The sequence below is a fragment of the Coffea arabica genome, chromosome 2c (genome assembly GCF_036785885.1).
Source record: "Coffea arabica cultivar ET-39 chromosome 2c, Coffea Arabica ET-39 HiFi, whole genome shotgun sequence".
Lineage (NCBI taxonomy): Eukaryota > Viridiplantae > Streptophyta > Magnoliopsida > Gentianales > Rubiaceae > Coffea > Coffea arabica.
The window spans coordinates 68198670-68215043 of NC_092312.1; the positions used below are offsets into that span (position 1 = coordinate 68198670).

The 16374-nt window shown below is 38.8% G+C and overlaps 1 protein-coding gene across 1 annotated transcript; it reads left to right on the forward strand.

Moving 5' to 3' along the window:
* Positions 1-8176: 8176 nt before the first annotated feature.
* On the forward strand, positions 8177-8797 carry LOC140035767 (secreted RxLR effector protein 161-like). Its single transcript, XM_072077137.1, has one exon. The coding sequence runs from the start codon at positions 8177-8179 to the stop codon at positions 8795-8797; it is 621 nt and encodes a 206-aa protein (XP_071933238.1).
* The last annotated feature ends 7577 nt before the right edge of the window (positions 8798-16374 follow it).

Sequence of the window (16374 nt, forward strand, 5' to 3'; positions counted from 1 at the left end):
GGTGCGTAATATTGATGTTAAAATTGAGGATGAAGATGCTGCATTGATTCTGTTAGTGTCTCTACCGTTATGGTATGAGAATTTTGTTCAGCCTTTTATTGGCGGTAAAGATACAGTGACTTTAGAAGAAATAAAATCAGCACTGCATAGTAGAGAGTTGTGTCATAAGACGGCTGGTAGTGTTACAGATAATCAGGTTATTGGGCTAGTTGTCAGCAGTGGTAAAGGATAATTGGGGAAAAAGAAGTCCGAAAACAAGAGGCAGTTCTCTAAAGGTCCCAACCCGAATGATGTCTGTAACTACTACAAGAAAAAGGGTAATTGGAAATCTGATTGTCCCAAGAAGAAGAAGCAACAGAAAAGCAACACGCTTCAACTTCAGTTGCAGAAAAGGAAGTGAAAAATTCAGAAGAAAACCTGACCCTAATTGCAAACGAACCAACACATCACTCTGATGTGTGGGTTCTTAATTTTGGGGCATCCTATAACATATGTCCAAACAGGGAATGGTTTACAACATATGAGCAGATAGATGGCGAAAATATCAAGTTGGCTAATACCGTTTTCTGCAAGGCTGTAAGAATCAGTTTAATTAAGATCAGGATACATGCCGGAAAAATTGCCATACCGAACGAAGTCAGGCACATTCCAAAAATGATGAAGAATCTGATATCACTTGTGCTCTTGACAGTAAGGGTTTCAGGTTCAACGGCGGAAGTGGAGAGTTGTGCATCAGTAAAGGTTCATTAGTAATTCTCAAAGGAGTTAAACATGGCACCCTGTATATCTTGCAGGGTTCTGTGCTAGCAGGTTCAGTCGTTCCTGCTGTTGCATCTTCTGAAGATCACAAGTCTGATATGACCAAGTTGTGGCATATTAGGCTTGGTCATATGAGCGAAAGGGGGATGCAGATTCTGTCTAAAAGTGATCTTCTAGAAGGCCACAAGGTCACCAATCTTGGATTCTGTGAACATTATACTTTCGATAAACTACATAACAGAAAGTTTGGGAAGACAATTCACAGGACAAAAGACACACTTGATTACATCCATTCTGACTGTTGGGGTCCTTCACGAATTGAGTCTTTGGGAGGCTGTCGGTAATTTTTATCCATGATTGATGATTATTCAAGGATGATTTGGGTAATCATTATGAAGGAAAAAGGTGAAGCTTTCAAGAATTTCAAGCAGTGGAAGGCCTTAGTGGAGAATCAAACTGGAAAGAAGATCAAAAGGCTAAGAACTAATAATGGTCTGCAATTCTGTCCAAATGAGTTTGATGAGTTCTGTAAAGATGAAGGAATTGCTCGGTATCAAACAGTTCGACACACACCACAACAAAATAGTGCAGCAGAATGCTTGAATCAGGCACTTCTAGAGAGAGTACGTTGTATGCTCTTCAATGTTGAGTTGGCAAGGAGGTTCTGGGCAAAAGCAGTCAGCACAACCTCTTTTTGATCAATCGTGCACCTCATACAGGTGTAGACTACAAGATACCTTATGAAGTGTGGTCTGATAAGTCTCTACTTACTCAAATTTGAAAGCTTTTGGTTGTACTATGTATTATCATGTCAATGAGGGCAAACTAGAATAAAGGACTAAAAAGGGATTGTTTCTAGGATATGAAGACGGGGTTAAAGGGAATAGAATCTGGTCACTCTCAGAAAAGAAAATTATACTTAGCAGAAGTGTAATTTTTTATGAAAACTCTATACTTAACCCTCCTGTGAAGATCGTTGTTGAAGAAAGTGCAAGTGTTGATAAACAGGTGGAGTTACAAATCATTCAAAATGATTTTGAATCACAATAGCAATTTGATGATCATCAACAGCTATCCTTTGAAATTGAACCTCCTGCAGGTGTAGAGTCTCCAGAATCTGCATCAGCAGAAAGGTTAGCACCTATATCCCATACTGCATCAGAAATTCAGCAGCACGGTATTGCTTATGATCGTGCGAGGAGAGTGGGAGTACGAGCTCCGAGCAGGTATCGAGATGTTTTAGGTTATGCATTTCAAGTTGCTGAGAATGTGGATTCTCCTGAACCCTCTACCTATAGAGAAGCCATTTCAGGCAATGAGTCAGTTCATTGGCTTGCTGCAATGGGTGATGAAATGGAGTCGTTACACAAGAATGGCACTTGGGAATTGGTCAAACGGCTAGTAGAGAGAAAGGTTGTGACTTGCAAATGGGTCTTTAAAAGGAAGGAAGGAATTTCTCCAGCTGAGGGCATCAAGTATAAAGCATGTGTTGTTGCAAGAGGGTTCATTCAAAGAGAATGAGTAGACTACAATGAGATTTTCTCACCAGTGATCAGACACACTTCTATCAGGGTGCTACTAGCAATGGTTGCACATCAGGACTTAGAACTTAAGCAGCTAGACGTGAAGACAGCTTTTATACATGGAGAGTTAGATGAAGAGATTTATATGACTCAGCCAGATGGATTCCATGTTCCGGAAAAAGAAGATTATGTATGCAAGTTGAAGAAATCCTTATATGGATTAAAACAGTCCCCAAAGCAGTGGTACAAAAGATTTGACGACTACATGATTGAGCTCGGCTACAATAAAAGTCAGTATGATTATTGTGTATATCACAACAAACTTGAAGATGGTTCAATGATCTGCTTGATTCTGTATGTATATGATATGCTCATAACTACGAGGAACAAAACTGATATACAAAAGTTGAAAAGTCTTCTCAGTGCAGAGTTTGAGATGAAAGACTAGGGTGCAGCACGAAAAATTTTGGGAATGGAGATTTTCAGGGATAGAAGTCAGAAGAAGCTTTTCTTTGATAAGAAAAGCTATATTGAAAAGGTACTATCTAGATTTGGCATGCCCACAGCAAAGCCCTTGAATACTTTGAGTGCAGCGAATGCTCAACTATCAGTTGCACTCACATCACAGTCAGAAGCTGAGATAGAGTACTTGGCTAAGGTTTCCTATTCTGGTGCACTGGGTAGTTTGATGTATGCCATGGTCTGCACTAGACTTGATCTGGCACATGCAGTTAGTGTTGTTAGCAGATTTATGGCTAATCCTCGAAAGGAGCACTGGCTGGCCATAAAACGAATTTTTCGGTACTTGAGGGGTACATCTGATGTTGGTCTAATCTATAGGTGATACAAAGTGTTTGGTCGCAGGCTATTCAGATTCTGATTATGCTGGAGATGTTGATAGTAGGAGGCCAATGACTGGTTATGTTTTCACTCTTAAGCATTTTGTAGTTAGTTGGAAAGCAACTCTACAACCTACAGTGACTCTGTCCACTAATGAGACAGAGTATATGGCACTGACGAAGGTTGCGAAAGAGGAAATTTGGTTAAAGGGGTTGGTTGGAGATCTTGGCCTACATCAGGATCTGGATAATATATAATGAGATAGTCTCAGTGCAATATGTCTAGCCAAGGATCAAGTTCATCATGAGAGGACTAAACACATTGATGTCCGATATCACTTCTTGAGGACTAAACACATATATGAAACTATTATTCACTAATTCAATAAAACAGAAGCTTGCCTGTATAAAAGTTGTCCATCTGTCATGGAAGAAAAAAGAAATCTGAGCAAATATAGAAGAAACTATAGTAGCAAAAGCCTTGAACAAACTCTATACGCACAAGTGACTATCAGAAGAAACTAGAGAATCAATACCTTGATATAAAAGTGAGGTCGAAGAGGGTGAGCCATGGGACCAACATCCTAGATGATTATGACAAAGAATAATTAGTCACAACAAGCTGAACCATGATCTATTTGGAATAACATGATTTTTTCCTATCCAATTGGTGGTTCATGATGAACTGAGCCCAAGTTTTAGATAATTAATATGTGCTACTGGAGTCATAGACAACAAAGACAGCTTTATAAACCTAAGGATATTGATAAATTCTAAGCTTCAAAACATCGGCTATTCTCTTCACGGTACTGCTGCCCACATCAGATGAAAATTCCTATCCGTTGGCATCCATGTTCAGGAGTTAAGCCAAAATTGAATGTTTATAATAACCACAGCCTCTACAGAAAAAATGTATACCCGGTCACGGAAGACAGTGAGCCCTTCTTTCAAACTAAGCTGGGCAAAAACTGAAGCAGGCTCCTTACAAACGAAAAAAACTAAAAAAATAACGACTAGATTCATAACTATTTATAAAAAAATGTAAAAGATTTAGTTCTCCTTTGCCCAACGTTGATGGGCAACAAGATCCCCTATACTTTTAAACTTGTTATCACATATATCGCAACTGAACTTCAAGCGACCATGAACAGAATTATTGTGCTTCAACAGTGCATCATGACTCGCAAATGAGCATTCATAGTGGGAATAGTAACACCACCACTGTGCTCCGGGTGGCGGAGCTCGGGGCTGTTGTTCTTTTTTTTGGCATATTTAAACCTAAAAAAGAAACGTATGAGAACGACAAATTACAAATTAAAAAATAAAATCAAAATTACAGCCAAAGAAAAGGAATAATAATTCGAAGTTGCATGTTTTGTCATCACAACTATCACCAAACAATAAACACTGAGTTCTAAGCAGTGATAGAACTTTTTTTTTTGCCGAGTTTTAAGTTGAAATATTTGTTCAAACTGATCATCGCACATATCTTCATCGTCATAACAAAAACCAAAAATTTTTTGAAACATACATAACAACTAGAGGCTAGCTAAATTCAAAAAGTTTCTGAAAGCCAAAAGCCCAAAAGTTTCTGAAAAATTTTTCTTCAACAAAACAACTGCAGCTAAATTCAACACTACAAAGCTAGCTTTTATAATTTCAGAACTTTTTTCGTAATCTTTTGCTCTTCAACCAAGAAAGCACGGATATACTTCATCTGCATAAGTGAAAAGCGAAAAATCTACTATAATACAAAATAAAAATCCAGAAATAACTAATTAAGAGGAAGCGATAATCACCATAGTTTAGGTACTTCTCCACTTATTCTGCACTTGCTGGTTCTGTATTTCCTCCGTCTGGATGCTTCTCAGGAGAAAAATGTGTGGGTGAATATTTACTGCGAATCTCTCCCATATCCTACCTATTAGATGCGTTCCACTACAAAGACGTAATGATTATGAAGCTGACACCTAAAGGGCAGAAAGAAAAGCATCGGGCAAAAATAAGTAATAGTAAGACGTGTGCAATGCAAGCAGCAGCATTTGCTGGGAACAAATACAGGGTAACTAGACACTCACTTATATATTTTTTTTCTAAAATTCAAAATTTACACTGCCTTGGTGCGTAATATTGATGTTAAAATTGAGGATGAGGATGCCACGTTGATTCTGTTAGTGTCTCTACCGTTATGGTATGAAAATTTTGTTCAGTCTTTTTATTGGCGGTAAAGATATAGTGACTTTATAAGAAATAAGATCAGGACTGCATAGTATAGAGTTGTGCCCTAAGGCAATTGGTAATGTTACAGATAATCAGGCTGCTGGCCTAGTTGTCAGCAGTGGTAAAGAAAATTTGACGAAAAAGAAGTCCGGAAACATGAAGCAATTCTCTAAAGGTCCCAAACCAGATGATGTCTGTAACTACTGCAAGGAAAAGGGTCATTGAATATCTGGTTATCCCAAGAAAAAGAAGCAACAGGAAAAGCAACACGTTTCAACTTCAGTTGCAGAAAAGGAAGCGAAAAATTCAGAAGAAGGCCTGGCCCTAATTGCAAATGAACCAACACATCACTCTGATGTGTGGGTTCTTGATTCTGGGGTGTCCTATCACATATGCCCAAACAGGAAATGGTTTACAACATATGAGCAGATAGATAGCGAAAATGTCGTGATGGCTAATAGCGCTGTCTGCAAGACTATTGGGATAGTTTCGATTAAAATCAGGACACATGTTGAAAAAATTGCCATACTGAACGATGTTAGACATATTCCAAAAATAACGAAGAATTTGATATCACTTAATACTCTTGACAGTAAGAGTTTCAGGTTCAGCGGAGAAAGTGGAGAGTTGTGCATCAGTTATGGTTCATTAGTGGTTCTCAAAAGAGTTAAGCATGGCACCCTGTATATCTTACAGGGTTTTACGCTAACAGGTTCTACCGCTACTATTGTTGCATCTTCTGAAGATCGCAGGTCTGATATGACCAAGCTGTGGCACATTAGGCTTGGTCATATGAGCGAAAGGGGGATGCAGATTCTGTCTAAACATGATCTTCTAGAAGGCCACAAGGTCACAGATCTTGGATTCTGTGAACATTGTACTTTCGGCAAACTATATCGCAGAAAGTTTGGGAAGGCAATTCACAGAATGAAAGGCACACTTGATTATATCCATTCTGACTGTTGGGGTCCTTCACGAGTTGAATCTTTGGGAGGCTATCGGTATTTTTTATCCATGATTGATGATTATTCAAGGATGACTTGGGTAATCGTTATGAAGGAAAAATGTGAAGCTTTGAAGAACTTCAAGAAGTGGAAGGCCTTAGTGGAGAATCAAACTAGAAAGAAGATCAAAAGGCTGAGAACTAATAATGGTCTGAAATTCTGTTCAAAGGAGTTTGATGAGTTCTGCAAAGATGAAAGAATTGCTCGGCATCACACAGTTCGACACACACTACAATAAAACGGTATAGCAGAACACATGAATCAGACACTTCTACAGAGAGTTCGGTGTATGTTCTACAATGCTGATTTGCCAAGGAGGTTCTGGGCGGAAGCAGTGAGTACAGCCTATTTTTTGATCAATCGTGCACCTCATACAGGTATAGACTACAAGATACCTTATGAAGTGTGGTCTGGTAAGTCCCATACTTACTTAAATTTGAAAGCTTTTGGTTGTACTATGTATTATCATATCAGTGAGGGCAAACTAGAACAAAGGGCTAAAAAGGGAGTGTTTCTGGGATATGGAGATGGGATTAAAGGGTATAAAATCTGGTCAACCTCAGAAAATAAAGTTATACTTAGCAGAAGTGTAATTTTTGATTAAAACTCTATACTTAACCCTCCTGTGAAGACTGTTGTTGAAGAAAGTGCAGGTGTTGATAAACAAGTGGAGCTACAAATCATTCAAAATGGTTTTGAATCACAACAGCAATTTGGTGATCATCAACAGCTATCCTTTGAAACTGAACCTTTTGCAGGAGTAGAATCTCCAGAACATGAATCAGCAGAAACATTGGCACCTATATCCCATACTGCATCAGAAACTCAGCAGCACGGTGTCGCTTTTGATCGTGCGAAGAGAGTGGGAATACGAGCTCCCAGCACGTATCGGGATTTTGTAGGTTACGCATTTCAGGTTGTCGAGGAGTTGGATTCTCCTGAGCCCTCTACCTATAGAGAAGCTATTTCAGGCAGTGAGTCAGCTTAATGGCTTGCTACAATGGGAGATGAAATAGAGTCGTTACACAAGAACGGCACTTGGGAATTGGTCAAACGGCCAACAGAGAGAAAGGTTGTGACTTGCAAATGGGTCTTTAAAAGGAAGGAAGAAATTTCTCCAACTAAGGGCATCAAGTATAAAGCACGTGTTGCTGCAAGAGGGTTCACTAAAAAAAAAAGAGTAGACTATAATGAGATTTTCTCACCAGTGGTCAGACACACTTCTATCGGGGTGCTACTAGCAATGGTTGCACATCAGGACTTAGAACTCGAGCAGCTAGGCGTGAAGACAGCTTTCCTACATGGATAGTTAGATGAAGAGATTTATATGACTCAGCCACATGGATTCTAAGTTCCAAAAAAAGAAGATTATGTATGCAAGTTGAAGAAATCCTTGTATGGATTAAAGCAATCCCCAAGGCAGTCGTACAAAAGATTTGACAGCTACATGATTGAACTCGGCTACAATAGAAGTCAGTATGATTGTTGTGTTTATCACAACAAACATGAAGATGGTTCGATGATCTACTTGATTCTATATGTAGATGATATGCTCATAGCTGCGAGGAACAAAGCTGATGTACAGAAGTTGAAAAGTCTTCTCAGTGCAGAGTTTGAGATGAAAGACATGGATGCAACATAGAAAATTCTGGGAATGGAGATTTTCAGGGATAGAAGTCAGAAAAAGCTTTTCTTATCACAGAAGAGCAATATTGAGAAGGTACTATCTAGATTTGGCATGTCTACAGCAAAACCCTAGAATATTTCGAGTGCAGCGAATGCTCAACTATCAGATTTACTCGCACCACAGTCAGAAGCCGAGATAGAGTAAATGGCTAAAGTTCCCTATTCTAATGCAGTGGGTAGTTTGATGTATGTCATGGTCTGCACTAGACCTGATCTCATACATGCAGTCAGTATTGTTAGCAGATTTATTATTAATCCTAGGAATGGGCACTGGCTGACCGTGAAGCGAATTTTTCGATACTTGATGGGTACATCTGATGTTGGTCTCATCTATGGAGGTGATACAAAGTGTTTGATTACAGGCTATTCAGATTTTGATTATGCTGGAGATGTTGATAGTAGGAGGTCGATGACTGGTTATGTTTGCACTCTTGGACTTTCTGTAGTTAGTTGGAAAACAACTCTACAACCTATAGTAACTCTGTCCACTACTGAGGCAGAGTATATGACACTGACGAAGGCTACTAAAGAGGGAATTTGGTTAAATGGGCTTGTTGGAGATCTTGCCCTACATCAGGATCAGGCTAATATATATTGTGATAGTTTCAGTGCAGCATGTATAGCCAAGGATCAAGTTCATCATGAGAGGACTAAACACATTGATGTCCGATATCACTTCTTGAGATCTGAGACAAGAATCAAGGTGAAGAAAATTGGCATTGCTGACAATGCTGACACTGTGATAGTTTCAGTGCAATATGTTTAGCCAAGGATCAAGTTCATCATGAGAGGACTAAACACATTGATGTCCGATATCACTTCTTGAGATCTGAGACAAGAATCAAGGTGAAGAAAATTGGCACTGCTGACAATGCTGCTGATATGTTCACCAAGCTAGTTCCTCATAGTAAGTTCAAACGTTGTTTAGACTTGCCAAATGTCCTAAGTTTCTGATAGCCCTTATTGGCATTATGATGGTACTTAAAGACAATTCTGATGGTAAAAGAAGACTCTGAGCACGTTTGGCACTTCATCAGTGCATCTGTTACATCGGTTGCTGAGAAGATTCAAGTCAAGGTGGAGATTTGTTGGAATGTCTTGAATCAGATCTTCGACCTCCACTGAGCTGTTCGGGGGTCTCGCTTAGTTAGGGTCCATTTTAGTTTGTGTCTCGATTTTGCGCCTAATGATCCAGTCCGTTTTGATTATTTGGTTGTATAAATATACCTTATATACATTCTGTACAAAAATATCTGATACATTCCGAACCCTAATAAAATCTGATTTTCCTTAAATTTGTTATTGCTTGTTCTTGTTTGTTCTTCCGTTTTGCTACATCTATTTTAACAATATCCACCATACCAGGAGATACGTTAGCCAAAACATTATATATTCAGGTCAGAGGCAAGTTTCAACATTCAAATTGCCAAGACATATATGAAACTATTATTCACTAATTCACTGAAATAGGAGTTTGCCTGTATAAAAGTTGTCCATCTTTCATGGAGGAAAAAAGAAATCTGAGCAAATACAGAAGAAACTATAGAAGCAAAAGCCTTGAACAAACTGTATACGTGCAAGTGACTATCAAAGAAATCGAAGAATCAAGACCTTGATATAAAAGTGAGGTCGAAGAGGGTGAGCCATGGGACCAGCATCCTAGATGATAATGACAAAGAATAATTAGTTACAACAAGCTGAACCATGATCTATTTGGAATAACATGATTTTTTCCTATCTAATTGATGGTTCATGATGAACTGAACCCAAGTTTTAGATAATTAAGATGTGCTACTGGAGTCATAGGCAACAAAGACAGCTTTATATTACTGAAACCAAGTAATATCCAGCAGAGAGAGGAGTGAAAGAGCGGGAAAGACAGTGAGCGAGAGAGAGAGAGAGATACCTTCTCATACACCTGTAAAACGAACAGATGAAAAATCAGTCGCAGAAGTTCACACACTGCCAAGAAGAGAAATCAAACGATGCCAATGCTATGTCTTACCATTACTTCAGGTTGAAAATCAGCCATCATATCCCCCATACCAGGAGATGTGTTAGCCAAAACATTGTATATTCAGGTCAGAGGCAAGTTTCAACATTCAAATTGCCAAGACATATATGGAACTATTATTTACTAATTCAATGAAACAGGAGCTTGCCTGTATAAAAGTTGTCCATCTGTCATGAAGGAAAAAAAAATTGAGCAAATACATAAGAAACTATAGAAGCAAAAGCCTTGAACAAACTGTTTATGTGCAAGTGACTATCAGAAGAAACAGGAGAATCTAGACCTTGATATAAGAGTGAGGCCGAACAGGGTGAGCCATGGGATCAGTATTCTAGATGATTATGACAAAGAATAATTAGTCACAACAAGCTGAACCATGATCTATTTGGAATAACTTGATTTTTTTTTCCTATCCAATTAATGGTTCATGATGAACTGAGCCCAAGTTTTAGATAATTAATATGTGTTACTGGAGTCATAGGCAACAAAGACAGCTTTATAGACCTAAGGATATTGATAAATTCTAAGTTTCAAAACATCGGCTATTCTCTTCACAGTACTGCTACCCACATCAGATGAAAATTCCTATCCGTTGGCATCCATGTTCAGGAGTTAAGCCAAAATTGAATGTTTATAATAACCACAGCCGCTACAGAAAAAAATGTATACCGGATCACAGAAGACAGTAAGCCCTTCTTTCAAACTAAGCTGGGCAAAAACTGAAGCAAGCTCCTTACAAACATAAAAAACAAAAAAAATAACAACTAGATTCATAACTATTTGTAAAAAAAAATGTAAAAGATTTAGTTCTCCTTTGCCCAACATTGATGGGCAACGAGATCTCCTATACTTTTAAACTTGTTATCACATATATCGCAACTGAACTTCAAGCGACCATGAACAGAATTATTGTGCTTCAACAGTGCATCACGACTCGCAAATGAGCATTCAGAGTGGGAATGGTAACACTATCACTGAACTCCGGGTGGCAGAGCTCGGGGTTTTTGTTCTTTTTTTGGTATATTTAAACCTAAAAAAGAAACGTATGAGAACGACAAATTACAAATTAAAAAAAATAAAATCAAAATAACGGCAAAAGAAAAGGAAAAATAATCCGAAACTGCATGTTTTGTCATCACAACTATCACAAAAAAAAAACACTGAGTTCTAAGCGGTGATAGAACTTTTTTTTTCCGAGTTTTAAGTTGAAATATTTGTTCAAACTGATCATCGCACATATCTTCATTGTCATCACAAAAATCAAAAGTTTTTTGAAACATACATAACAACTCGAAACTAGCTAAATTCAAAAAGTTTCTAAAAGCCAAAAGCCAAAAGTTTCTGAAAAATTTTTCTTCAACAAAACAACTGCAGCTAAATTCAACACTTCGAAGCTAGCTTTTATAATTTCAGAAACTTTTTCGTAATCTTTTGCTCTTCAACCAAGAAAGCACAGATATACTTCATCTGCATAAGCGAAAAGTGAAAAATCTACTACAATACAAAATAAAAATTCAGAAATAACTAATTAAAAAGAAGCGATAATCACCATAGCTTAGGTACTTCTCCACTTATTCTGCACTTGCTGGTTCTGTATTTCCTCCGTCTAGATGCTTCTCAGGAGAAAAATATGTGGGTGAATGTTTACTACGAATCTTTCCCGTATCCTACCTATTAAAAGCATTCCACTACAAAGGCGTAATGATTATGAGGCTGACACCTAAAGGGCAGAAAAAAAGAGCAGGACAAAAACTAGTAACAGTAAGACGTGCAGTGCAAATAGCCGCATTTACCGGGAACAAATACAGGGTAACTAGACACTCACTTATATATTTTTTTCTAAAATTCAAAATTTACACTGCCTTGGTGCGTAATATTGATGTTAAAATTGAGGATGAGGATGCCACGTTGATTCTGTTAATGTCTCTACCGTTATCGTATGAGAATTTTGTTCAGTCTTTTATTGGCGGTAAAGATATAGTGACTTTAGAAAAAGTAAGATTAGCACTGCATAATAGAGAGTTGTACCATAAGACGGCTGGTAGTGTTATAGATAATCATGCTGCTGGGGTAGTTGTCAACAGTGGTAAAGAAAAATTGGGGAAAAAGAAGTCCGAAAATAAGAAACAGTTCTCTAAAGGTCCCAAATCGGGTAATGTCTGTAACTACTGCAAGGAAAAGGGTCATTGAAAATCTGATTGTCGCAAGAAGAAGAAACAGCAGGAAAAGCAACACGCTTCAGCTTCAATTGCAAAAAAGGAAGCGAAAAATTCAAAAGAAGACTTGGCCCTAATTGCAAACGAACCAACACATCACTCTGATGTGTGGGTTTTTTATTCTAGGGCGTCCTATCACATATGTCCAAATAGGGAATGATTTACAACATATGAGCAGATAGATGGCGAAAATATCGTGATGGGTAATAGTGCTGTCTGCAAGGCTATTGGGATCAGTTTGATTAAGATCAGGACACATGCTGGAAAAATTACCATACTGAACGAAATCAGGCACGTTCCAAAAATGACGAAGAATCTGATATCACTTAGTACTCTTGACAGTAAGGATTTCAGTTCAGCGGAGGAAATGGAGAGTTGTGCATCAGTAAAGGTTCGTTAGTGGTTCTCAAAGGAGTTAAGCATGGCACCCTATGTATCTTACAGGGTTCTACGCTAACAGGTTTTGCCGCTGCTGCTGTTGCATCTACTGAAGATCGCTGGTTTGATATGACCAAATTGTGGCACATTAGGCTTGGTCATATGAGCAAAAGGGGGATGCAGATTCTGTCTAAACATGAACTTCTAGAAGGCTACAAGGTCACCGATCTTGGATTCTGTGAACATTGTACTTTCGGTAAACTACATCACAGAAAGTTTGGGAAGGCAATTCACAGGACAAAAGGCACACTTGATTACATCCATTTTAACTGTTGGGGTCCTTCACGAGTTGAGTCTTTGGGAGGCTGTCGGTATTTTTTATCCATGATTGATGATTATTCAAGGATGACTTTGGTAATCGTTATGAAGGAAAAAGATGAAACTTTCAAGAACTTCAACCAGTGGAAGGCTTTAGTGGAGATTCAAACTGAAAAGAAGATCAAAAGGCTAAGAACTGTTAATGGTCTGGAATTCTATTCAAAGGAGTTTGATGAGTTCTACAAAGATGAAGGAACTGCTCAACATCACACAGTTTGACACACACCTAACAAAACGGTGTAGCAGAATGCATGAATCAGACACTTCTAGAGAGAGCACGGTGTATGGTCTTCAATGCTGAGTTGCCAAGGAGGTTCTGAGCAGAAGTAGTAAGCGCAGCCTGTTGTTTGATCAATCTGCACCTCATACAGGTATAGACTACAAGATACCTTATGAAGTGTGGTCTAATAAGTCCCCTACTTACTCAAATTTGAAGGCTTTTGGTTGTACTATGTATTATCATGTCAGTCAGGGCAAACTAGAACAATAGGCTAAAAAGGGAGTGTTTCTGGGATATGGAGACGGGGTTAAAGGGCATAGAATCTGGTCACCCTCAAAAAAGAAAGTTATACTTAGCAGAAGTGTAATTTTTTATGAAAATTCTATACTTAACCCTCCTGTGAAGACTGTTGTTGAAGAAAGTGCAGGTGTTGATAAACAGATGAAGCTACAAATCATTCAAAATGGTTTTGAATCACAGTAGCAAGTTGGTGATCATCAACAGCTATCCCTTGAAACTGAATCTCCTGCAGGATTAGAGTCTCCAGAACCTGCATTAGCAGAAAGGTTGGCACCTATATCCCATACTGCGTCAGAAACTCAGCAGCACGGTATTGCTTATGATCGTGCGAGGAGAGTGGGAGTACGAGCTCCCAACAGGTATCGAAATTTTGTAGGTTATGCATTTCAGGTTGCTGAGGAGGTGGATTCTCCTGATCCCTCTACCTATAGAGAAGCTATTTCAGGCAGTGAGTCAGCTCAATGGCTTGCTGCAATGGGTGATGAAATAGACTCATTACACAAGAACGGCACTTGGAAATTGGTCAAACGGCTAGCAGAGAGAAAGGTTGCAAATGGGTCTTTAAAAGGAAGGAAGAAATTTCTCCAGCTGAGGGCATCAAGTATAAAGCACATGTTGCTGCAAGAGGGTTCACTCAAAAAGAAGGAGTAGACTACAATGAGATTTTCTCACCAGTGGTCAGACACACTTCTATCAGGGTGCTATTAACAATGGTTGCACATCAAGACTTAGAACTTAGACGTGAAGACGGCTTTTCTACATGGAGAGTTAGATGAAGAGATTTATATGACTCAGCCACATGGATTCCATGTTCCGGAAAAAGAAGATTATGTATGCAAGTTGAAGAAATCATTGTATGGATTAAAGCAGTCCCTAAGGCAGTGGTACAAAAGATTAGACGGCTACATGATTGAGCTCGGCTACAATAGAAGTCAGTATGACTGTTGTGTATATCACAACAAACTTGAAGACGGTTCGATGATCTACTTGATTCTGTATGTAGATGATATGCTCATAGCTACGCGGAACAAAACTAATATACAGAAGTTGAAAAGTGTTCTTAGTGCAGAGTTTGTGATGAAAGACTTCGGTGCGGCACAGAAAATTCAGGGAATGAAGATTTTCAAGGATAAAAGTCAGAAGAAGCTTTTCTTATCACAGAAGAGCTATATTGAGAAGGTACTATCCAGATTTGGTATATTTACAGCAAAGCCCTTGAATACTCCGAGTGCAACGAATGCTCAACTATCAGTTATACTCGCACCACAGTCAGAAGCCAAGTTAGAGTATATGGCTAAGGTTTCCGATTCTAGTGCAGTGGGTGGTTTGATGTATGCCATGGTCTGCACTAGGCCTGATCTGGCACATGCAGTCAGTGTTATTAGTAGATTTATGGCTAATCCTAGGAAGGAGCACTGGCTGGCAGTGAAACGAATTTTTCGGTAGTTGAGGGGTACATCTGATGTTGGTCTCATCTATGGAGGTGATACAGAATGTTTGGTTACAAGCTATTCAAATTCTGATTATGCTGGAGATATTGATAGTAGGAGGTCGATGACTGGTTATGTTTTCATTCTTGGACGTTCTGTAGTTAGTTGTAAAACAACTCTACAACCTACAGTGACTCTATCCACTACTGAGGCAGAGTATATGGCACTGACGGAAGCTACCAAAGAGGGAATTTGGTTAAAGGGGCTGGTTGGAGATCTTGGCCTACATCAGGATCAGGCTAATATATATTGTGATAGTTTCAGTGCAATATATCTAGCCAAGGATCAAGTTCATCATGAAAGGACTAAACACATTGATGTCCGATATCACTTCTTGAGATCTGAGACAAGGATCAAGGTGAAGAAAATTGGCACTGCTGACAATCCTGTTGATATGTTCACCAAGCCGATTCCTCATAGTAAGTTCAAACATTGTTTAGACTTGCTAAATGTCCTAAGTTTCTAATAGCCCTTATAGGCATTCTGATGGTACTTAGAGACAATTCTGATGGTAAAAGAAGAATTTGAGTACGTCTAGCACTTCATCAGTGTGTCTGTTACATCTATTTCTGAGAAGATTCAAGTCAAGGTGGAGATTTGTTGAAATGCCTTGAATCAGATCTTCGACCTCTGCTGAGCTATTCGGGGGTTTCGCTTAGTAAGGGTCCATTTTAGTTTGGGTCTCGGTTTTTGGGCCTACTGGTTCAGTCTATTTTGGTTATTTGGTTGTATATATATACCTTATATCCATTCTGTACAAAAATATCCGATACATTCCGAATCCTAATAAAAATCTGATTTCTCCCAAATTTGTTCTTGCTTGTTCTTGTTTGTTCTTCCGTTTCGCTGCATCTGTTTTAACACTATTAGTGTGAGGTGACTTAAGTTGCAGTACCCCGCAGAGCACTCTGCTGCTGAGAGTTGGATTTTCAGTTGGCGGACATTTGGAATCTTTCTAATTATATTTTCCGCTCTGTCGTCTAAAGACACAATCAAGGTGGAAAGAGTGTCTAAATTCGAGAGGCCGGAGGTGTTTTCAAGATTTTCACTCGGCAAAGAACAACTAACGCTCCAACCAACAACGTTCCAGCCCACCACATGTAGATGCCTCAACTTGGTCATGTTCCATATGGTATCTGGGAATGAAATAGTACCAGATTCAACAATCACAACAAAAGTTTCTAAGTCGGAGAGCTTGTCAATTGTGGAGGGAATGGAACTCATTGCACCCTAAACACCCAAGTATCTCAGCTCAACGAGAGCTTCTACCTCTTTAGGAAAAACCTTATGTGGCAGAAAAATTTGCTCCAAATCCAACACTCGAAGTTTTTTGTAGATGCAAAAGACAAA